This window comes from Cervus elaphus, chromosome 1 (genome assembly GCF_910594005.1).
Source record: "Cervus elaphus chromosome 1, mCerEla1.1, whole genome shotgun sequence".
NCBI classification, from domain to species: Eukaryota; Metazoa; Chordata; class Mammalia; order Artiodactyla; family Cervidae; genus Cervus; species Cervus elaphus.
This window is the reverse complement of record NC_057815.1, coordinates 92,469,546-92,494,525: the sequence shown is the minus strand read 5'-3', so window position 1 is coordinate 92,494,525 and position 24,980 is coordinate 92,469,546. Positions and strand designations below refer to the sequence as shown.

At 38.9% G+C, this 24,980-nt stretch overlaps 2 protein-coding genes and 1 long non-coding RNA gene across 3 annotated transcripts; all 3 read right to left on the bottom strand.

Moving 5' to 3' along the window:
• Nucleotides 1–2,486: 2,486 nt before the first annotated feature.
• On the bottom strand, nt 2,487–3,428 carry LOC122699957 (olfactory receptor 5AL1-like). The gene has a single exon (XM_043912452.1). The coding sequence runs from the start codon at nt 3,426–3,428 to the stop codon at nt 2,487–2,489; it is 942 nt and encodes a 313-aa protein (XP_043768387.1).
• A 2,998-nt stretch (nt 3,429–6,426) lies between these two features.
• On the bottom strand, nt 6,427–24,519 carry LOC122700124. Its single transcript, XR_006342726.1, has 3 exons — nt 24,383–24,519; nt 12,337–12,344; nt 6,427–6,436 (listed from the first exon to the last, which is right to left on the bottom strand). It is a non-coding gene; the product is annotated as an uncharacterized LOC122700124 (long non-coding RNA).
• On the bottom strand, nt 15,068–16,009 carry LOC122699970 (olfactory receptor 5AL1-like). Its single transcript, XM_043912475.1, has one exon. The coding sequence runs from the start codon at nt 16,007–16,009 to the stop codon at nt 15,068–15,070; it is 942 nt and encodes a 313-aa protein (XP_043768410.1).
• Nucleotides 24,520–24,980: the final 461 nt, after the last annotated feature.

Here is a 24,980-nt window from a genome sequence, read left to right as displayed (position 1 = left end):
ACACTCCTGTGTATAAAACAGATAACTGAGGAGAACCTGCTGTAGGGCACAGGGACCCCTCCTCAGTGCTCTGTGGTCCCCAAATGGGAAGTGAATCTGAAAAAGAGGGGGTATATGTGTATGTGTAACTAATTCACTTTGCTGTATGGCAGGAAACTAATGCAATATTACAAAGCAACTATACCCCAACACAATTAATTAAAGCATTTGTGATGAGATTTAGGGGCAGTGGGAGGTAGGATGGGCTTCCCAGTTTGAGCTGGCGGTAAACAACCTGCTTGCCAATGCAGGAGAAGCCTGGGCCCCTCTTCCATCCCTGGATCAGGAAGATCCCCTGGAGGAGGGCATGGCAGCCCACTCCAGTATTCTTGCCTGGAGAACCCCATGGACAGAGGAGCCTGGCGGGCTACAGTCCACGGGATCACACAGACATGACTGAATTGGCAGCATGCATGCATGGGAGGTGGAATGGCCTTAGAAAGCTCAGTGGTGTGGGCGCTGCGCGGCATCCCAGCGGTGTGGGCAACGCACTTTCAGAGAATAATCATGCCAAATGTTCAACATGAAGCTGTTTGCACTTCTGAGATATGAAATGTCTTTGTCTTAAAGAGTTCGTATTGTTGATTCCATTTATATAAAACTGTAGGAAATAAGCAGTTAGACATAACTGAAGCAACTTCGCATGCAGCATGCGTGGAAGAATCGCAAAGCAGCCCACAGTGAGAGGATCCAGACTGGCGGCTGCCCAGGGCCAGTGCAGGAGGAGCCTCGGGGGAAGGGACAATCTCGCTCAGCGTTTTCACGGCGGTGATGTTTCAAAACTCATCAAGTTGAGCATTTCAAATATGCGCAGTTTAAAAAAGTCATTTATATCAATTTGAAACAAAAATGAAAAGGAATGAAATTGTTTTAATGATGACAATACAATAACTAGTTAGCTTTTATATTTTCATTTTTTTATTTTAAAATAAAGCAAATCACGTTGCCAACTCTTTCTAAAAGGGCTATGCATGCAATAACAATGCTGAAAATTTTGTTACTAATTAGGTGTAATAGTCAGTGCTCATGAAGTGCTTGGCATGTACTACTAACTATGTAAGCCTTTTATAGTCATAATCTTATTTAATCTTCACAATCAGTCCAGGACAAAGGAACTATTACTATTGTAGATGAAGAAAACAAGAAAAAGAGATGTGAAATATAATAATTTACCCAAGATAACAGCTATTACTTGGAAAAACTAAAATTGTTAGCCAAACTGTGTGAAGGAAGAGTCTGTGTTCCTAATCGCAACTGATGCAGAACAAGCAAGGAGTTATATGGCAGGAAAGAGCTCCAGTGAACTAAAGTGACACAGTGTCAGGATCGGTGTCACCAAGGGCTCAATGGCAAGGTGGCTCTGCTGGTGCTACTCTTTGAGCTGAATGCAAGGAGAGGAGTGTTAGGAAGACTATTCAGAGTGTTGGGGGGAAAAGTCTTGCTATTAAACTTTGCCTTAAGCAACCTAGATGCTCATCAGCAGACGAATGGATAAAGAAGCTGTGGTACATATACACTATGGAATATTACTCAGCCATTAAAAATAATTCATTTGAATCAGTTCTAATGAGATGGGTGAAACTGGAGTCCATTATACAGAGTGAAGTAAGCCAGAAAGATAAAGACCAGTACAGCATACTAACACATATATATGGAATTTAAAAAGATGGTAACAATAACTCTATATGCAAAACAGAAAAAGAGACACATATGTATAGAACAGACTTTTGGACTCGGTGGGAGAAGGCGAGGGTGGGATGTTCTGAGAGAATAGCACTGAAACAAGTATACTATCAAGGGTGAAACAGATCACCAGCCCAGGTTGGATGCATGAGACAAGTGCTCAGGGCTGGTGCACTGGGAAGACCCAGAGGGATGGGGTGGGGAAGGAGGTGGGAGCGGGGATTGGGATGGGGAACCCATGTAAATCCATGGCTGATTCATGTCAATGTATGGCAAAAACCACTACAATATTGTAAAGTAATTAGCCTCCAACTAATAAAAATAAATGGAAAAAAATAAATAAATAAACTTTGCCTTATTTTCCAGATTATCTATGCAGCAAACTTGAAATATAAGATACCAAATGTTGGTCTATCTTAGTATGACCCATATGACACAGAATTCAGACAAAGTCACTATGCCCTATGTTCCATTTCTTTAATTATAAAGATGTCTTTTCAAACAGGTTAAGATATCTCTATCTCTGTTTCTCTCTCTGTCTTTCCTTGTTTGTCTGTCTCTTTCTCCTTTTACAATTTAACATCTCAAAATTTACAAAATGCCTTTCACGTGTAAATCACAAAGAATGACAGAGTAGATAAGACATATTGAGTAAATATGAACACTGGAAGTGAGGAATTTGGCTCTATCATTTATCAGCATTTTGACTCTAGATAAGCCACAACTCCAAGTCCTCTGATTCCTCCCTGTCCTTGATTTTTCAGTTATTTGATAGCCAAATGCAACTTTTCTATAATTCTCTTCAGTGCATTCTTTACTTCCTGATTCCTCAAACTATAGATCAATGGGTTTAACATGGGAATCACCACCACATAGAACACCGAAGCAAATTTATCTGTGTTCAGAGAATGACTTGAATTGGGCAGCAGGTACATAAAGATGATTGTTGCATAAAATATGGTGATGGAGGTGAGATGGGAAACACAGGTAGAAAAGGCTTTTTGCCTTCCTTCAGCAGAACGGATCCTCAGAATGGCAAAGAGGATGAAGATGTAAGAAATGATCACGATCAGTAGAGAGCAAAGGGTGTTGAACCCAGCAATGATTAAGAGCATCAGCTCTTTGACTTGAGTGTCAGAGCAAGCCAGTGCGACCAAGGGAACATCATCACAATAGAAGTGGTTGACCCTATTGGAGCCACAGAAAGACAAGAGGAATGTTGCGACTGTCTGTGCAAGACCCACAATGAATCCATAAGCATATGTGCTAGCAATGATCCAATTGCAGAGTTTTTTAGGCATGAGGATGGCGTAGAGTAAAGGGTTGCAAATGGCAACATACCTATCATAGGCCATGATTGAAAGCAAATACTGTTCACAAACTACAAATGTGATGAAACAGCACAGCTGAATGGCACATGCATAAAATGTTATACTTTTAGCTTCACACAGAAAATTCACCAAGGTGTTTGGGGTGACAGATGAAGTAAAAGAAAAATCAATAAAGGCCAGATGGCTGAGAAAAAAATACATGGGTGTGTGAAGCTGCGGGCTGACTTGAATTAACACAATCAAACCAAGATTACCCAGGACACTAGCTAAATAGATTACTAGGAATACACCAAAGAGAGTGGCTTGAAGTTCTGGATTATCTGTGAGTCCCAAGAGGATAAACTCAGACACTGCAGAATAATTGCCTTTTTCCATAGTAGAGATTTATCTTTTTTTCTAACAATAAAACCCCCTAGAGCACACAGTCTGAGTATTCGTGTCTCTTGATTAGAGATAATCAAGCAGATGTTGGGAACTGATTCTGATCCACCCTGATCTTATGTTGGACACATTCAAAGGTGACTCTCCATGCAAATTCTGGTTTCAGAATGAAGTGATTTGTTCTCTGCAGAATTTCCAAAGTATGAAATTCTGTGGGGTTTGGAAAGATAGAAAGATGGCATTTTATTTAAAATCTAACATAATTGAATAATTTCAATAAAAGAAAATAAAGACAGAGCTATTTGAGCACAAATATTTTTTTAATTATTGAAATACTTTAAACAAATATGCTGATTCTTTGAAAATTGTTAATTAACAGGAAACAATACATTAAAAAAATAATTTCAGAAGGGGTAGTATGAAAAGTAATTTTAAATTCTGACCATCTCTATATCAACTGTTCAGGACAATTTTTATTTTATTTTGTTCTCTTACTATGACTTATAGTTTTCTTTCAATTACTATGTAATATTTGGGAATTAAAGGGAGAAAAACCCTTAGAAACATAGATAGTCTTGCTTTTTCAGAAATATGCATGGGATGATTAAAAATACATTAAAATAATTCAGAAGACATATTTATCAAGTGGCTCCTAACATCTAAATGCAGAACAGGAGAAGAAAAAAATCAAGATAATTTTGTAGAACTAAAAACCGGTTTCTGGCTTGTTAAAAGAAACAGTTTGATTTTTTAAATTTTTCTACTACTTCATCTCAGATCATCTTTCCATCAACCCTATCAACTGGTGATAAGCTGTCGTCTTCATTTTCAGATATGGAAACTGAGAGTGAGAGCTTAAACCCTCTTCCTGTTTCATGATTAGTGTGGGGTGAAGCAAAATAGCTCGTGAACTGGTTCTGGACTCCCTGACCTCAATTCATAGTTTATAGAAATGAACTCTTTTCATAGAGGCAAGAATTTCCCCATTAATCAGAACATTTTGGAAAGGCGATATCTAAGTCTGTCCACCTTAAGTGCTTGAAATAGTGCCTTTCATGCTGTATGTGCTAAGTGAGTAAATTTTAGCTCTTAAAATGGGCTTCCCACGCGGCAGCGCAGTAGCAGAGAATCCTCCTGCCAATGCAGGAGATGTGGGAGACAAGGGTTGGATCCGTGGGTCAGAAGATCCCCTGGAGGAGGAAATGGCAACCCACTCCAGTATCTTACCTGGAACACCCCATGGACAGAGGGGCCTGGCTGGCTAAAGTCCATGAGTCAGACACGACTGAGCACACACACATGGTTTTTCATTTCATTAGTATTAATAGTATTCAGATTTAGGCTTATTCTCAAAAGAAGTGACTCTGCAATCCCATCATACCAATGACTGTAGGTTATTCTTTTTGCAATATTTTAAGGTGAGGTCTTTGTCCATTGCCCCATTGACTTGTGCTCTCAGATCATTACCTTTCCTGGCTCTCAATTTTTCTGGTACTTATATTTCTCTGATGTGTTGGCGTCTGTGTAACTCTTGCTCTGATGTTACCACACTCACCAATATCTTCAGTCACTTTAGTTTCCTCTCTTTAAACTGAAACTTGGATCATCCTTGAAAATGTATTTCTCTCCAGGTTTCCAAAGGCTGTTCCATTTGAAACTATCCACATATGTTAAATCTGGCAGGTGAAATAAGGCATTGTTCATGCTGGAACACTCTTTCTTGGTTTTTGCTATGTCTTGCATTCAGGTACACCTCCCTGATGCTTAGAGGCTTATCCCCATATTCACTGTCATCACATATGCATCCAGATCACTCCCTCTTATTCACTGAAGGCTCTGGTATTGATGCCATCGTGCTTATCTTCCACAAATTTGCCATCAACGTCATGAACACCACTTATGTCATACCTTGGCCTCTTAGATCCTTGATCTTGGAATCAGCGACCCCACTGCTATTCCACTTGAGCATCCCACTCCCGTGATTCCATTTTGAAGCTTATTTTATGTGACAATTGATAATAGTAGCTATCCAAAATCAAAAACTTATCTTATGACCACAACTTTCTGAACTTTCCTTTCACATCAGTTATGACACTACAACTTTGTATGCATCCACTCCATCACTTTAACCCTAAGTATCCCTTACCTGCTGTCGGCTTCTTTATTCAATGCTCACCCTAAACAGCTTAGACTCTGTGATCAATTGCCACAATGACTATTCGCAGCATACACATTTCTCTTTCTAACATATAAACTTATATTTTGGTTCCCAAGCTGTTTTGTTCATCTCATATGTTCATCCTCTACTAATTTATTTGATCTTCTCCATCAGTTTAAAAACAAGATACATGCTGAAATCATTACTAATGACCTGTGACTTCTTTTCCTTGTCCTCTATCCATCAACCCCTCTCCTCTTCATTCTTTCAGTACTAAACATCCTGGAAAGTCATTTGCTTCATCTTTAGCATTTATATATCAACTTGTATTCTGAAATTGTTCTCACCATAATTGTAATACAGTTACTATTTCCAAGTTCACCAACAATCTCCTTCTTCCCTTAGGCAATGGAGATTTCTTTTATGTTGTCTCTGTAGCCCCAAATATCATTGACATTATTTTCATGAAAACCATTGTTTTGTTTTGGTTTGGTTTGGCTTGCAAATCATAAGAATCCCATCTTTATGTCCACTTTTGCTCTTTTTGGTGGCTCCACTCCCTGTGTTTGTGTTTTAATTAAAGCAATACTTTACCTTTCGTTCCTAAGCCATCTTGTGTCATTTTTTGCACACTCTTGTGGAGCTCTAATCAAATGTTCTGGGGATAGTTGTCACTTTTGTGTCACAAAAGTCTAAATTTCTAGGCCAGATTTTGCCTCTGATCTCCAGGTTTATATTCAAGAGATTCCCAGACAACTTCATTTAGGTATTCCCAAAGTACCTAAATATGGCATGCTCAAAAGAGAATTCAGCAATTCAAAATCCATCCTATATTTTTCATCTGCTTTGAAGAATGCATTTTCTAACTCAGTGAGTGGTGTCATCTTCCAGCCAGTTATTCAGGCACAAAGCCAAGGAAATATATTTCATATATCTTTCTAAACTCCACTGATAAAAATTAGATACTGAACAGACTAATTATTTAATGTATTTTTTTTTCAAACCTGTTTACTTGTAATTTAGGCCTCTATCACAACTTACCGTATTATTGTCCAAACATTTATCTTATCCATCCTTTCTCTGTTCATTGTGACTAGAGTGTACTTTCTAACATGCAAATCATAGCTTACTGTTTCCTATTGACATAGGATAGAGTACAAAAGGTTGGCTAACTTCACCTTTGATAAGGAACCCCTTCTTTTCACACTGGTCTCACTTCTGTGACATTTTTCACGTAATTCCCAGGCTTCAGTCATCATGATACTATCAGTTTCTCAGATGTGACCACGAATTTTGTACATAGTTGAAGCAGAAACTCTTCCTTCTGTCTTTACAATCTAGTTGGCTCTACCTTTCTGTGTATCCGTCAGATCTCAGGTGAGATTTCACTTCTTGCTAGAGGTGTTTCATTACTTCTCAAGGGTTATGTCTAACAATTCATTCATCAATTAATTACTTTGTAAAATAATCTAAATTTCAAATTTTTGAAAAAACAGATGGTTATTTTTCCATCTCCCCCAACCTTGTAGGAGCTAGCACTGTTTAGAAACTCCAAATATACTAGTAGAATAATGGAACAAATAAATACAAGTTTTGTGTTACCCTAAACCTTTTTCTACTTCTTCAATTACCGTGATTTTTCCTCACTGCCTGCTGCCTTTGAGCAACTCACAATGAAACCAAAAAGGGGTCCAATATACCTTGTGGCAAACTCTGTGAATGTCAACAAAACTTAACATCACTTAACTGTAGTGAGTGTATTTTCTATTATTTGTTGGTCCCTCCGGAATGTGTCCCCTGTGTTGCATAATTTTAAGCAATTTCTGAACAAAACAATGCAATGATGTCTCACAAGCATACACAATCATTATGGTTAATCTTTTGGGATTCAGTTTGCTTAACAGACAGGGACTGATGACTTGAAATTTCTGATCATTATGCCGAATCTAAGTAAAATAAAACATTGATAATTACCAGCAAAGATTATTTTAACATGTGGGAAAATAACTCAGAAATGTTTAACTGCTTTTATTTACTTTTTATACTTTAGTATGAGCTTTATTGGGGTTTGCAGGGGCACTAGTGGTAAAGAACTCTCCTGGCAATGCAGGAAACATAAAAGACAGGTGTTCAAACCCTAGGTTGGGAAGATACCCTGTAGGAAGACATGGTAACCCACTTCAGTATTCTAGCCTGGAAAATCCCTTGGACAGAGGAGCCTGGTGGGCATAGTCCACAAGGTTGCAAAGAGTCAGACACAGTTGAAGTGACTTAGCACGCACACATGCACATGAGCCTTATTAAATTTTTAATTTTATAAGAAGTCAGTGCACATTAAAGCAATGAGTTAACTTTGCTGTTGGACTTTGCAAGGCTAACGAGTAATAGTTTATACTGCACCAAAGATCCAGACCTACATCTCCAACCCACTCAATTGTCTGTTGGGTTGTAAGGAAATAATAATTAAGCCATGAGTTTGTTTGAACATTCTGTTCAAAGAAGAAAATAATTTAAAATTAACTTTATTTTTTCCTGAAGTCTAATGGAAAGCACTTAAAGGCATGCAAATCAGAGAGAAATGAGCACTTCTTTGCTTCAAACTCTCTATCAAATTCTCCTCATTCCACACATGTATAGAGTGATAAATAGAAAGACATACAGATAGAAAATTCATAGACAATGCTTATTACAAAGAAAGAAAGAACAATTATTATTAAATGTGGATATTTTATCCTAGGAAGTTGTTATGATTTTTATAACACCATTTTCTCTAGTAGAATAAAAGCATAAATGACAAAGAACCTTAAACATAAATTGTACAGAAGTCATCATATTTGTTTGCATTTTATTTCTAACCAATCTGTAATGATTTAACTCTGTGGTTTTTCTTAGAGGCTTGGTAGAAATTCAAGAAAGTTGAAAGGAGATCTAACAGCATGAACAAGGCTATGAGTGTTTAAAATACATTCCTCAATTATTTTAGGAAAATATTTTAAACATTTTCTTCCTGTCAAAATCATAAAGTCTATCTTCCAGATTTCTTATTAGAGTTAATTTCACTTCAAAGTTTTTTTGCAATCCATTCTGTGATCACTATTGCTTCATCTAATTGCTTTTTTGAAGAAAACCCCCAAGTTTTAGAGTCCTGAAGCAAAAATGATTTATTATCTCTCATAATCCTGTGGGCTAAGGACAATCTCTCTCCACATTGTGGTGTCAGCTGGGCAGTAGGCTGGCTGTATGGTCCATGAAGACCTCAGTCAGGTGGCTGATATTATATTTGATGAAGCAGACAGTTGGATGTGGTCCATGTGATGAGTGTCTGGCTTGGGCTTCCAATGAAAACACGGTGGTTGAGTTCAAACATTTAAAATTTCTCTGGAAAAAGGTTCTAGCCTTAGAAGTTGTACACTTTTAAGCATTCTATTGAATAAAGCAGGTCACAGGGACCATAGCTCTGAACTACATGCTGGCTATTTCAAAAGACTGCCAGATTTGATTTAATCTCAGAAAGTAGCTTCTGCAAGTAATCCAAAGATATTGGAAATCTCTGTGTTGGAAAAGAATGATGTTTGAGTCTCTGGAAAACTGAAATCAGCATTACTGCACAGACCTTGGAGAAAAGTCAGACCTTCTGATGAAGAAATAAAATGGTTTTCTGCGTTCTAGTGCACCCTAGTAGAAACAGTGCCAGATGATGAGACAGCAAGTAAACATTTAGCATCTGCTGCTTATTCTGTGCTGGATATTACAGGATCCACCAACTCAAATTTCGGTCCAACCCAATAATAATCCATCAAATGGAAGTCATTTGCTTACAACCTGGTTAAATTAGGTTGAGATGTTAGTAACAAATTATATGAACAAGGGATGCAGATTTTATATGCCTGTCTCTGCCGCACAGACTCCGACACAGTCCATGCTACAGTTTAATAAGCTAAGGGTTCCAAACTAGGAGGTCCCAAATAATATCCGGAGCTTCAGTTCAGTTCACTCAGTCATGTCTGACTCTTTGTGACCCCATGAAGTGTAGCACACCTGGCCTCCATGTCCGTCACCAACTCCCAGAGTTTACTCAAACTCATGTCCATCGAGTTGGTGATGCCATACAACCATCTCATCCTCTGTTGTCCCCTTCTCCTCCTGCCTCCAATCACTCTCATCATCAGGGTCTTTTCCAATCAGTCAACTCTTCTCATGAGTTGGCCAAAGTATTGGAGTTTCAGCTTCAGCATCAGTGCTTTCAAAGAACACCCAGGACTGATCTCCTTTAGGGTGGACTGGTTGGATCTCCTTGCAGTCCAAGGGACTCTCTCAAGAGTCTTCGTCAACACCACAGTTCAAAAGCATCAATTCTTCGGCACTCAGTTTTCTTCACAGTCCAACTCTCACATCCATATATGACCACTGGAAAAATCATAGCCTTGACTAGACGGACCTATGTTGGCAAAGTAATGTCTCTGCTTTTTAATATACTGTCTAGATTGGTCATAACTTTCCTTCCAAGGAGTAAGCATCTTTTAATTTCATGGCTGCAATCACGATCTGCAGTGATTTTGGAGCCCAGAAAATAAAGTCTGACACTGCCTCCACTCTTTCCCTATCTATTTGCCATGAAGTGATGGGACCTGATGCCATGATCTTAGCTTTCTGAATGCTGAGCTTTAAGCCAACTTTTTCACTCTCCTCTTTCACTTTCATCAAGAGGCTTTTTAGTTCCTCTTCACTCTCTGCCATAAGGGTGGTGTCATCTGCATATCTGAGGTTATTGATATTTCTCCTGGCAATCTTGATTCCAGCTTGTGCTTCCTCCAGCCCAGTGTTTCTCATGATGTACTCTGCATATAAGTTAAATAAGCATGGTGACAATATACAGCCTTGAGGTACTCCTTTTCCTATTTGGAACCAGTCTGTTGTTCCATGTCCAGTTCTAACTGTTGCTTCCTGACCTGCATACAGGTTTCTCAAGAGGCAGGTCAGGTGGTCTGGTATTCCCATCTCCTTCAGAATTTTCCATAGTTTATTGTGATCCACACAGTCGAAGGCTTTGGCATAGTCAATCAAGCAGAAATGGATGTTTTTCTGGAACTCTCTTGCTTTTTTGATGATCCAGCGGATGTTGGCAATTTGATCTCTGGTTCCTCTGCCTTTTCTAAAACCAGCTTGAGCATCTGGAAGTTCACAGTCTATGTATTGCTGAAGCCTGCCTTGGAAAATTTTGAGCATTACTTTACTAGTGTGTGAGATGAGTGCAATTGTGTGGTAGTTTGAGCATTCTTTGGGATTGCCTTTCTTTGGGATTGGAATGAAAACTGACCTTTTCCAGTCCTGTGGCCACTGCTGAGTTTTCCAAATTTGCTGGTACATTGAGTGCAGCACTTTCACAGCATCGTCTTTCAGGATTTGAAATAGTTCAACTGGAATTTGGAGCTTAAGAGCATTCAAAGAAAGAGGTTCCAAATAAGACTGGAGTGGCAAGAGTGTTAGTGAATCTGCCTGCCAATGCAGGAGTTGCAAGAGATGGGGGTTCAGTTCCTAGGTCGGGAAGATTTCTTGGATTAGGAAATGACATCCCACTGGAAAATTCCATGACAGAGGAGACTGGCCGGCTACAGCCCACGGAGTCACAGAGTCTGACATAACTGAGCATACACGCACAAATAAGATTTGAGCCAAGTGCAAAGAAGGGCTTTTACACCATGTAGGAAATAGAGGTGGTCCTGATTGATAGCGGTGAAAGCCATTTATCTCAGTGGGTAGAACATGGTCTTCTATTTCAAATGGGGAGACTGGCCTGAAGATCATGGCCACTTTCTGACCCGTAGACAGGGACAAATAGTGCTGGACACTTGTTTATGGGGCTGAGGATATCAAGTGTCCAAGAGCATGACACTTTGAAGACTTTAGATAAACTTGTGAAAGAGGCACAAAGCATGCTGATTTTTTTTTTTTTTTTTTTTTTTAACTACCAAGGAGTCACTGGGCTCCCCAGGTGTCTCAGTGGTAAAGAATCTGCTTGCTAAGCAGGAGACAGGAGTTTGATCCTTGGATCAGGAAGACCCCCTAGAAAAGGAAATGGCAACCCCCTCCAATATTCTTGCCTGAGAAATACCATGGACAGAGGGGCCTGGTGGGCTAGAGTCTGTGGGGCCACAAAGAATAGAACATGGCTTAGTGACTAAACAGCAAGGAATAACTACTGCAGAAGAGGTCTGCAATGATGAGGATTGGAAAACCCATCACAGGCATACTCGCCACCTTCCCTTCTCCCTCACAGCCCCAGGGACACCCTGGACAGCATAGTCACAATGTCAGGAATGAAGACCATGAGTTACCAAAAACATGGCTCCATCCTACTGCTGCCAATGTTGAGTGCCCAATCTGTTAGAGGCAGAGACCTATGCCAAGTCCTGAGTGTGGAACCCCTCTTTTGAGAGGGTGTGCCTCTGATTTTTCATAAAAATCAGAAGCACACGATACAACAGTTATATCAGATCCCTTCAATGTTGGATGGGACAGCAGTTTGTCCTCACTGAAATCAATAGATTGAAAAGGAATTTTTCTTCCCAAGACCCATTATCCTAGGATGTGTCATCTTTCAATAGTTTACAGGGCATTTTGTTCTTGAAATAATAATCCATACGATATTCCTTCAGAAGAAATACACTCACTCTAAAGCAATGAAAGTTTGACATGGCCATGGCATATAATGAATGGTCTTAACCGTTTATCTCTTGTCAAGACTCGGTTGGCTTGATTGGACTTATGAATGGCAACCTGACAACACAGGCAAGTCACCAGCTCAGAAAATGATTTGGCTGCATTGGTGCACCATCCTCCATGATACACTGTAGGTAATGAACCAATGAGAACATAAGTTATAGTGTCCCTAAGAGCATGGGATCATGAGTCTGGAAATAAAGACATGATAGTAGAATTGATCCTTCTCATCATTACATCCTGTGACCAATTTTCTGATTTTATGTCTCCTATTCCTATAATATTAGGCTCTCTGGAATGCAGGATGAGGATCCCAGATGGCAAATATTTGCACTAGCAGCTCAGTTAATGTTTTAAGAAGTTGGAATCTGTGACTATTTCACACCAACAGACTGGGAGACAAGAAGGACTTAGTTTGCCAATTAAAGTAATCAACTCGGATTTACTTAAGAAATTAGGGGTACCCATGCACAATGGAGCCAGGAAAAATATATATGAAACACAGGAATTCATATGGCATATTTAGAACTTCTGTGTCCAGTGATAATGCCACTGCCAGTGAGAAACTGCATAAGCTGTTAATATAAATTAACAAAGATCAGGCAATTAATTTCCCAGTAATTATGCAACATGAAATTTATGTCACTGCACCCAAAAGTAATCAGTGGAGCTAAAGTACAGGCTGAATATAGAAGGGGCATTGCTTAAATGATCATGTTAAAATGTTCAACCAGCAGAGTTTGGCTATTTCATACAAAAATAAACACATTTTTTTTTTTAACCATACAAATCAGCAATTTATTCAAAGGATTTGAAAACATGAATCTACATAAAAATATGCATAAAGATATTTATGGCTAATTTATTCATAATTGTTAAAATTTTGAAGCAACCAAGATGTCCTTCAGTAGGTGAATGGATAAATAAACTGTGGTACATTCAGACAAAGTAATGTTATTCAAAACTTAAAAGAAATGAGCTATTAGCTATGAAAAGACACAGAGGAACCTTAAATGCATGTTACTAAGTAAAAAAAGACAACCAGAAAAGACTATGTACTATATAATTACAACTCTACGACATTCTGGAAAAGGCAAAACATCGGAGATGATCAGAAAAATCCATGTTTGCCATGGGTGAGGGCAGTGGAGACAAGATGAATAGGCAGAGCAGAGAGGATCCTTAGGGCAATGAAAATACTCTGTGCAGTAGTACAATGATGGATTAAATCATTACACATTTGACCAGAATCCTAGAATGCACAATACATAAAGTAAAACCTAAGGCAAATTATGGACATTGTGTTATTAAGATATATCAATGAAGATTCATCTATTGTAACAAGTGCACATTTTGGTGAGTGGTGTTGATAACTGGGAAGTTATACATCTGTGACAGGAAGGGGTATAAGACAAAGATCTGCATCTCCCTCTCAATTTGGTTGTAAACATAAAACTTCTGTAAATAATAAAGCCTTTCAAAAAATGCCCTACCATATAAATGTAACACTGTAAAGATAATAATAAGTTCATTTTATGGACATTTTAAAACCAAAACACTTTCACCAAGCAACATGTTATATTTAACTTTGGTTCAACATGGAGGAAAAAATTTACATGGTGTTTATATTATTTGTATAGCTCATGTCTCTCAAGATAGCCTAAAATCTTCAATATTAGAGAAAAATGAGACAAAATTATGGTTTTAAAGTGCTTTATTTTTCATCTCTATTGACAAAGCATTTTATGTTCAAAGAGAATGGATAGTTTCTTTTTTTTTTTAATTTGACCATTAAAATATTTATGAAATATCTACTATGTGTAAGTCAAAATAGGGAAATATATGTTTTCAAGGAGGAAATAAGACATCAGAAAACTGAATTACAAAGGACAAAGGCTCCCCTGCCCATTGATACTGAATCATTGTACAAGCCTTGATTTAAAATGTCCTAAATCTATACTCTGATGGCAGAAAGTGAAGAACTAAAGAGCCTCTTGATGAAAGTGAAAGATGAGAGTGAAAAAGTTGGCTTAAAGCTCAACATTCAGAAAACTAAGATCATGGCATCTGATCCCATCACTTCATGGCAAATAGATGGGGAACAGTAGAAACAGTGGCTGACTTTATTTATTTGGGCTACAAAATCATTACAGATGGTGATTGCAGCCATGAAATTAAAAGACTCTTACTCCTTGGCAGGAAAGTTATGACCAACCTAGATAGCATATTAAAAAGCAGAGACACTTTGCCAACAAAGGTCTGTCTAGTCAAGGCTATGGTTTTTCCAGTGGTCATGTATGGATGTGAGAGTTGGACTATAAAGAAAGCTGAGTACAGAAGAACTGATGCTTTTGAACTGTGGTGTTGCAGAAAATTCTTGAGAGTCCCTTGGACTGCGAGGAGATCCAAACAGTCCATCCTAAAGGAGATCAGTCCTGGGTGTTCATTGAAAGGACTGATGCTGAAGCTGAAACTCCAATACTCCGACCACCTCATGCGAAGAGCTGACACATTTGAAAAGACCCTGATGCTGGGAGGGATTGGGTGCAGGAGGAGAAGGGGACAACAGAGGATGAGATGGTTGGATGGCATCACCGACTCAATGGACATGAGTTGGGGTGGACTCCGGGAGTTGGTGATGGACGAGGAGGCCTGGCATGCTGCAGTTCATGGGGTCACAAAGAGTTGGACACGACTGAGTGACTGAACTGAACTGTAATCTACACCCAGCATATCTTTAGGAACAACACAATTCTTATTTTTTATTCAAAGACATCTTTTCAATAATTTTTCTCAAAGCATTTTTTACCTCCCGATTCCTCAAGCTGTAGATCAATGGATTTAGCATAGGAATCACCACAGTATAGAAAATTGAGGCAAATTTGTCTTTATCTAGTGAGTGGCTTGACTTGGGTTGCAGGTACATAAAAGTGACGGTCCCATAGTACACAGTAATAGAAAACAGGTGAGAGGCGCAGGTAGAAAAGGCTTTCTGTCTCCCTACAGCAGAATGCATCCTTACGATGGCAAAGACGATGAACACATAGGATATGAGGACAATGATAAGGGAACAGAAGACGTTGAAGCCTGCAATGGCTAATAACATCAGCTCTTTGACTCGCGTGTCAGAGCAGGCCAGAGCGATCAAGGGAACATCGTCGCAGTAGAACTGGTTGATCACATTAGGGCCACAGAAAGTCATTTGAAATGTGGCCACTGCTTGTATGAATCCCACCAGGACTCCATAAATATAAGAGCTAGTGACCATTTGGATGCAGAGTTTCCTAGGCATGAGAACTGCATAGAGTAAAGGGTGGCATATGGCCACATACCGATCATAAGCCATGACAGACAGCATTAATAATTCCCAAACTGAAAGTGTGATAAAGCCACACACTTGAGTGGCACATGCATAAAGTGACATGCTTTTAATTTTACGAAAAGTGTTCACAAGGGTGTTTGGTGTGATGGTGGAGGAACCATAAAAGTCCACAAAAGCCAGATGACAGAGGAAAAAATACATGGGTGTGTGAAGTTGAGGACTCACTTGTATCAACACAATCAAACCAAGATTACCCAAGGCAGTAATCAAGTAGATCAACAATAAAACACAGAAGAGAATGAACTGAAGCTCTGGGTTATCTGTGAGGCCCAAGAGGATGAACTCAGTGACCACTGAATGATTGCTTTCTGCCATGAAATGAACGATTCTACAGTAAATTCCACCAGAGCACACACTCTGAATAATCTTGACTTCGTAAGGAAGTGTGAGAAGGTATCCCTCTCTCTCCAGAATGTTATGCTAAATTCAGTTAAAGTAGAATCTTGATAAGGACTCTGAATTATGTGTAGATTTACTTGTGAATTTACTGTAAAAAACATTTGGTCCAGGTGGAAATTCCACTAAGAAGCTGCAAAAGAAGAAAGGGAGAATTTCAATTAAAATTTTATAATAAAAAAAACACAATAGCAAAGCCTGTGTTGTACTTTTCTTTAAAGAAAAAAAAGCATTCAGGATATATCAAAGTGACTTTGATAGCAAATACATTAACATAATTTCTTAAGTTGTAAATTTCTTTCACAGAACTGTCATTTTATCATTTCATAAAAATATTAAAAATTAGCAAAATCAAACATGGAAAGTGTAAGTTAAAAATCAAAACACTAACAGTATGTATCTTTTGGGAACCAGTTTGGTATAATATTAAAATTTTCTTCATTTTGTTTATCTTCATATTCTATTTTTCAATACATACATAATATTGATATTTAGGAAAATGGCATTGTGAAATTTTCTGGCTATCTTTTGGGAAAATACACACCAGTGAACATTTTTCCAGATTGTAAAATGTTTTTAAATAATTAAGATATATGTTTTTAAGCTCTATCTTGAAGTATCAAATGGTTCCAAGTGAATAGCATTTGGACAACATTTAGAAGAACCTCATTTCACAGAAGATTTATACAGACCCAAGGTGGATTCTCAATGCTCAAAAACTGGTACAATTGAATTTGTTCCCATCCTTTCTTAACAGGGCAGAGGACAAGTTAATATGATTTTCCTTTATCACTGTATTGTCTCAGGTTACTTCATATACACCTTATAGATTTTCAAGACATAAAAAAACATGACAAAATAAACAAAAAGCTCCTCCCATGTTAAATTTGGATTGACATCCCCTTGAAAACTTATCTTGGTTACTCCTTTCTCTTTCTGTTCCCCTCACCTATTTTCACCTATTTTCAACCAAACCTATTGGAACAGGTATCTGTCCCCAATTTCTCAAATATATCTATAACTATTTTCAGTCACTAAGTTGTGTGACCCCATGGACTGCAACATGCCAGGCATCCCTGTCCTTCACTATCTTTCAGAGTTTGCTCAAATTCATGTCTTTGAGTCATTGATGCCATCCAAACATCTCATTCTATCTCACCCTCTTCTCCTCCTGTCCTCAATCTTTCCCAGCATCAGGGTCTTTATCAATGAGGCTGCTCTTCACATCAGGTGGCCAAAGTGTTGCAGCTTCAACTTCAGCATAAGTCCTTCCAGTGAATATTCAGGGTTGATTTCCTTTAGGATTGACTGGTTTGATCTCCTTGCAGTCTAAGGGACTCTCAAGAGTCTTCTCCAGCACAACAATTTGAAAGCATAAATACTTTGGCACTCAGCCTTCTTTATGGTCCTAGTCTCACATTTATACACGACTACTGGAAAAATGATAGCTTTGACTATGTGGACCTTTGTCAACAAAGTGATGTCTCGGCTTTTTAATATGCTGCCTAGATCTGTCATAGCTTTTCTTCCAAGAAGCAAGCATCTTTTAATTTCAAGGCTGCAGTCACCATCCACAGTGATTTTGGAGCCCAAGAATCAGTTTCCACTTTTTCCTCTTCTATTTGCCATGAAGCATTGGGACCAGATGCCATGATCTTGGTTTTTTGAATGTTGAGTGTTAAGCCAGCTTCTTCACTCTCCTCTTTCACCCTTCTCAAGAAGCTGTTTAGTTCCTCTTCTCTTTCTGCCATTAGAGTGGCTCTTTGTGACCCAGCGGATTGTAGTCCTCCAGGTTCGTCTGTCCATGGAATTTTCCAGGCAAAGATACTGGAGTGGATTGCTTTTTCCTACTCCAAGGGATCTTCACAACTCAGATATGTAACCTGCATCTCTTATGTCTCCTGCATCGACAGGCAGACTATTTTACCACTAGTGTCACCCTGGAAGCTCCATTTATAACATATCAAGCTGTAATCCACCTCTCTTTCCCATTAAAAAACAAAAAAATTCCCTGAGTATGTTTATTATCAAATTTCCTATTCTCAAATCCAATAAAACCTGTATTTTGTGGCAGCACTGTAGCACTGAACTCTATTGAATACAAGTTTGGGCTATAAAACAAAACAGTCTTTTGAGTTTGTTTGCCCATTTGATTCTCAACCTTGGAGTCTGTTCCTATTACTATACCTTAGATGACATGTTCTTCATGTTCTCTCCAAAGCTTCTTCCTCTCATTTTGATACCTTCTTGATCAATTATCCAATCTTATGTGCTCAATAGACATCTATATGTTGATTATGAACAAGTATATTAATAAATTATTTTTCCAACTATCTTTTTTTCTGCTCCACCTTTATACATCTAAATATCTCTCAGAAATTACCATTTAGATATTCACCAAAAGTATTGCACACAGAAAAGAACTTGATATTTTTGCACATGGGACCCAAAACTCAAGGCTTGGAATATATATTTTCTAGTGCAATGAACAGGCTTCCCAGATGGCGTTAGTGGTAAAGAATCTGCCTGCCAATGCAGGAGACATAAGAGATGTGGGGTCGATCCCTGGGTAGGGAAGATCCCCTGGAGGAGGAAATGGCAACCCACTACAGTATTCCTGTCTGGAGAATTCCATGGACAGAGGAGTCTACTGGTTCTAGTCCATGGGATCATAAAGAGTCTCAATGAACATTGCCATTATCAATTTGCTCTCCAAGTCAGAGAGCAATTCTTGTACTATGCTTTCCTGATCCTCATGCCAGTGTTCAATTTGCCCCCTTACTACTGATAAAGAATCTGCCTGGCAAAGCAGGAGACCCAGTAGATGCGGGTTCAATGCCTGTGTTGGGAAGATCCCCTGGAGAAGGAAATGGCAGCCCACTCCACTCTCCTTGCCTGGGAAATCCCATGGACAGAGGAGCCGGGTGTGCTACAGGTGGGCTATGCAACGAGTCAGTCATGACTGAGTGACTAAACAGCACTACTAACAATTTTATCCCTTACACAATTTTCAAATTTAGTCATATATACTGCTTTATTGGTCCAAGCACAGTGATGCTTTGTTTGTTTATTTATTTGTTTTGGCAAATGAAGCCTAACTTTTAGTCTTGCCTCCTATCAGTCTTATTTTTCTCTGTTCCTCAATTTTCAGCTTATATGAAATTTTACTGAAACTTTATTCTTATTTTCTCCTGATTAAATCCTTCAGTGTCTCCCCATCACCGTTTGGATAAATTTCAAGTTCTTTCTCACAGCTAACACAACCCTTGAAAACTTCATTTCTGCATCTCAGATCAGGTGCCTCCTGAAGCATTTTTTATCTAGTTTTTATGTCAGAGGTATTCCAAATTGCAGTATATATTTAAATATGAGACAGAATTTTATACTTCCTTTATTCTCTTCCTAGAACACTTTCCCTCTGCCATCATTCATTTTATTTGTCTGATTTTCCTTCTACTTAATTTTCTCTACTCTATTCAATCACTTCTTCTTAGAGGATTTCAAGGCAGTTTAAGTCCTCCTCATATATACATTCTTGCAGCCACTGATTCCTTCATGATACTTACCACACTATATTGAAGACAATTATCAATATGTCTATAACACACGTAAGCTTCAAGTCCTTTTGGCAAGCAATAATATTTCTATTTTATGTTCAATCTAATCATTACTTCCACTGTACCTAGTATACAGAAGATGGTCAATAATTATCCTTTAATGATTAAGTGGATAAAAGTTATATTTTTGTAAGTCCAAATTCTTTCCCAGGAAAAGTGATTGAGCACATTTTTCTACTACCTGATGCTTTTCAATATTCAATATATCATCATTCAATTCATCAACAAGCCCCTAAATAGTTCGGTGTACCTGAAAGGAATCTTTGTGAGGCCAGTAACATTTTAAATTACCTGGGTATTTATGAGACAACTTTGTATTTTGTGTATATAGTCCCTTAGGGAAATTTCTTTTTGTACTGAATTCTTTTTAACAAACATTGAAAGACAATATAATTATACACACAAGAACATAATTATTTAATGTTTAGTAACTGGGGGAAAAACTGTTTCCCATGAAATGGTAGATCACTTTTTCAACTATGTTTAGTTAAAGAATCTAGAGAAAAGGAAAATTTTAATGATCTCTTTTGGGAAAACAATTTGATTAGTTGCTATGTCTGCTTTGATTATTTGTTTTGAAGTCTGTCACATTGGCTTTATATTAAAATTATAAATTTATTTAAAATAAATGTTACATCTATGGGCCTTGTATTTAGTAACAGTTTTTGGAAACCATTGGATAAAATTGACTTTCCCAATAAGTAACTTTTATTCCTTCCTTCTGAGATTAATGTTCAAATCAATAGTATGATTGACATTTCAGTTCAGCTGCAAAGATTAAAATAATATTCATTTATTTCTCTTCAGTATCTAGAAGACAAAAACATACAAATCATAGCTCAGTTGACATTTCACAGAAATATATGGACCACTCCATTCACAACTTTCCTTAGATGTCCAGCCAGATGATACCACATGCCTAAGAAAAAAAGATAATAAGAGTTTTGTTCACATAATTGGGCTTTCTAGGAAGAGAAGGGTGAATTCCCAGTCTGATCCGAAAATACGGCTAGGAGGAGCCAGTAATGGTTATGGGGCTTGAGGTTTTTTATTGTGATGAGTGAGTGGGACTGAGTGAGGATTCCCACATGCAGGAAAAGACTTGCGGGGTTTGAATCTTCTGCAAAGGAAGGAGCAGTGGGTTCCTTACTCCAGTTATGGACTAAAAGGACACAAAGTGGTGAAGCTGGAAAGCTGTAACTGGTCAAACAGGAAAAGACAGAGTGAGATACTGCTCTCCACACCTCTTTTTTTTTTCATCTGGCTCCCCATCCTGTGATATCAGAGATGAATTTTATAATCATGTATTTGAATACATCCTTTTCTGTCCCAAAGAAGAAAGAATCTTTCTGTGATAAGATTATCTGTGTAATAAAATAAAGGGATAGAGTCAAGGAAGAGTGAGAAACAAAATTCTATGAGTTGGGAGTTGGCTGAGGTTTGGACAAAGGCACCCAAGAGGATGTGCCCTCAGGGTTGCACCAGCCTTTCTGGTGAGCACGCGCGGCCAGTAGAGACAGTGTCCTGACCAACAAGCCCCTCAGGAGCCTGTGCCAGGAGTCTGGGAGGTGAGCCTGGACAACAGTCTAACCATGTCTCAGCACAGAGTCCGTCAGCTTGTCATCCGAAATCTCCCAGGCCATGCCCAGCACACGCTGGTCCACTAGTGGTCTCCCATGGGAGGAAGGGATGACACCCAGATTGAGGAATGGCAATCTCAGAGCCCACAACCAACAACCATCCCGGAGCATGGCCAGCCTCCTGAAGCCGCCCTGTCTGTGGGGTTAGGGAGGGTGGCCACCCAAGGGCCCACCCATCCTCAAGGAGACGCTGGTGTCCAGGGAGCCTTAGTCAGGAGCTTGTTTTAAATGGAACATTCTGAATCCCTTTGGGGGGAAAAAAAAAAAGCTTGCTATATATTACTGTATTTTTGGTTCCTGGGCTGTTGCCAATGGCCTCGCTGCTTAGCCTGCCACATGGAAAGTTGCATACAGAGGGATTTGTGGCCCCACACAGTGGAAGCAAGCAGTGGTTGCTGATAAATTTGCCTTAGACATTCTCCAACTGGGCTAAGGTGAAGTCCCTGAAATCTAACATATCCTGATGCACTGGATTAATGTCGTGAGGCAACAGGGAAGGCCACTGAAAAAAATTTCAGGTGAAAAGGCGTCTGCCTTTCTCAAATATGCTACAAATTGGGGAAAATTTGGGGGGCTTGGATTGGCTCCCGAAGAGCATGTCTGAGGTTTATATGAAGACTGGCCTCACCCTTGCTTTTTGGAACCTTGTGATTGTGTATATGCTTGCTCTGTTGTGTCTGGTTCTTTGCAACCCCATGAAATGTAACCCACCAGGCTCCTCTGTCCATGGAGTTTTCCAGGTAAGAATACTGGAGAGGGGTGCCTATCCAGTGGTAAAGAATATGCCTGCAATGCAAGAGATGCAGGAGTCGTGGGTTTGATCCTTGGGTTGGTAAGATCCCCTGCAGGAGGAAATGGCAACCCACTTCAGTATTCCTGCCTGGAGAATCCCATGGACGGAGGAGCCTGGTGGGCTAGAGTCCACCGGGTCAGAAAGAGACACGACCAAAACAAGTGGGCACACAGGCAGGCGTATATATGTAATCGCCCTTTTCTGGTACTGTGTGTATGCAGGCGTTGAAATATAATGGTGTACACTTGAAACTTTTATAATATTGTAAACCAATGTTACCTCAATAAATAAAGAATGTAAACATGTCAGTTCCTTTTACACTAATGGGAATCGTGCCTTGAAGCAAGAGACTGTATCATAAACCATTTTTAAAATGCATTTCAGCTTTGAATTACCTTTCATAGATCATCACCATGGGTCTATAATATCTTGAAACATACTTGAGAAGACCCGTCTTAGGAGTACATAGCACGCAGTACATAGTGATGCAGGCCCAGTGGAATCTGTGGAAGTGAACCGGAATCTGACAGGTGCTGGCCCTGATTTAAGGCTTCTCTGCTTGGGCCTGGAGGCACTTCAGGCACAATAAAAGTGATACAGTGGACACAGAGGTTGGTTTTCCTCTGTCATGCCTGCAAAGTACTTACCTCCCAACATGAAGCAATGAAATCGAGTCTAACAGAGCTGTATTTATCCTCCTAACTTAAAAAAGTTGAATACTTGAGAAGAAGCTTTGATATGTTCATTACTGTGGCTGTAATTTTAAGGCTGATCATAAAGTTATTAACAAATATACAGCCATTTAAAAATAGTATACAAAATTGCCATTTAAAGTTTTCTTAAAAAATATAGTATATTGCTTTGTAACAGATTGTGACAAATGAAAACTATAATCTTAGTATTAAGCCCTTATAAAGAAAAGGCAATTGTGTTAAAATAAACTTTAGGGAAGATGGATGAATTGTTTTGTTTATTTTCTTAAGGAAACATATATTACTTTTAGGTATTACTGGTGAGAAGTTATAGCCTTCAAAAGTTACAAAGGATTATGAATCAAAACATCAAAATAAGAAATGTGTTAAAAATATTGTTCAATTAAAGCATTAAATTAAAATTAAATAGCAAATGCTAGATTACTTATTTAACTTTTTATTTTAACATAAATTCAGAGTTTCAAGGAAAGGTGCTAATACATTGCAAAGAATTCTGGTACAACCTTCGCCCATATTCCTTAAATGTTAACGATTTTAACACATTTTTTTCTTTGACCTCTTTGATTGTCAAAGACATGATACCTCTTTATTTTTATAATATTTATTGTCTTCTCTCTAATTATACAAACAATATTTTTCATTGCACACAAATAGAAACACAGAAAAACCTAAAGTAAAAATTAACCGTCGCCTATAATCTCCATTCTCAGAGATCACCTTCATTTGCTTTTACCCCAGTACCTACTTTTTCTTTCTTTTTTTTTTTTTTAAGTTGAATTATAGAATACTCATTAAAAGGAGTGATGCTGAAGCTGAAGCTCCAGTGTTTTGGTCATCTGATGTGAGAGCTGGACCATAAAGAAAGCTGAGCGCTGAAGGATTGATGCTTTGAAACTGTGGTGTTGGAGAAGACTCTTGAGAGTCTGTTGGACTGCAAGGAGATAAAACCAATCCATCCTAAAGGAAATCAGTCCTGAATATTCACTGGAGGGATTGATACTGAAGCTGAAGCTTCAATAATTTAGCCACCTGATGCAAAGAACTGACTCATTGGAAAAGACCCTGATTCTGGGAAAGATTGAAGGCAGGAGGAGAAGGGGGTGACAGAGGATCAGATAGTTGGATGGCATTACCAACTCAATGGACATGAGTTTGGGTAAACTCCCGGAGTTGGTGATAGACAGGGAGGCCTGGCGTGCTGCAGTCCATGGGGTCACAAAGAGTCAGACACGACAGCAACTGAACTGAACTGAACTGATGCAAATAGTTGACTCATTGGAAAAGTCACTGATTTGGGTGAAGATTGAAGGATGAAGGAAGAAGGAGAAGAGGGCATCAGAGGATGAGATGACTGGATGGCATCACTGATGCAATGGACTTGAACTTGGGAGATGGTGAGGGACAGGGAGCCCTGGGATGCTGCAGTCAAGGGGATCTCAAAGAGTCGGACACAACTGGGTGACTGGACAATAATAACAAAATAACTGACTTGCAACATTAGGTTGGTTCCATCTGCACAACATGGTGACTTGCCGGGAGCCAGCACGCGAGATCCCACCCATGACAAGGTCGTGAGGAGAAGACCCGACAAGCAAGGCAGATCAGGACTTCATGGATTTCAAAAAGCTGCCCCGGCACTCACCTTAAAGATGATCTCTGTCTTTCTGATGCTTGCTGTATTAGACTACTCCCTAATTTCTGTGACATAGACAGAAGGCCTTCCCCGATCTCTCTCCAAACAGAATCAACTTAGAACTTTAATCAGTATGTCCCCTGGACGGTGGTATCCTATAAGATTATCCAGGATGAAAGGAGTGTTTCAACTTAGACCCCTTTGCTGGCATTCTAGCCTGCTTGGCAAATGCGTACTAAGGCACATGACTGCTCACAACACCTTAATCATAAACAGCATAAAGAACCTGATCACATAAAGGCCCTAATAGGCTCAGAGCCCTTCGGGGGTGAGGAAGCCCTATTAGAGAACACAAAAATATTATTCTAAAAGTGGTTATAGTTAAAGATTTAGAAAAATAAGAGTTTAGAATTGTTCATTTTAACCAGAAATGCTAAACAGGGGCTGCCTCACCAGAGCTGCAGAGTCTTTGTGTGGTAAACCTTTTAGATAAA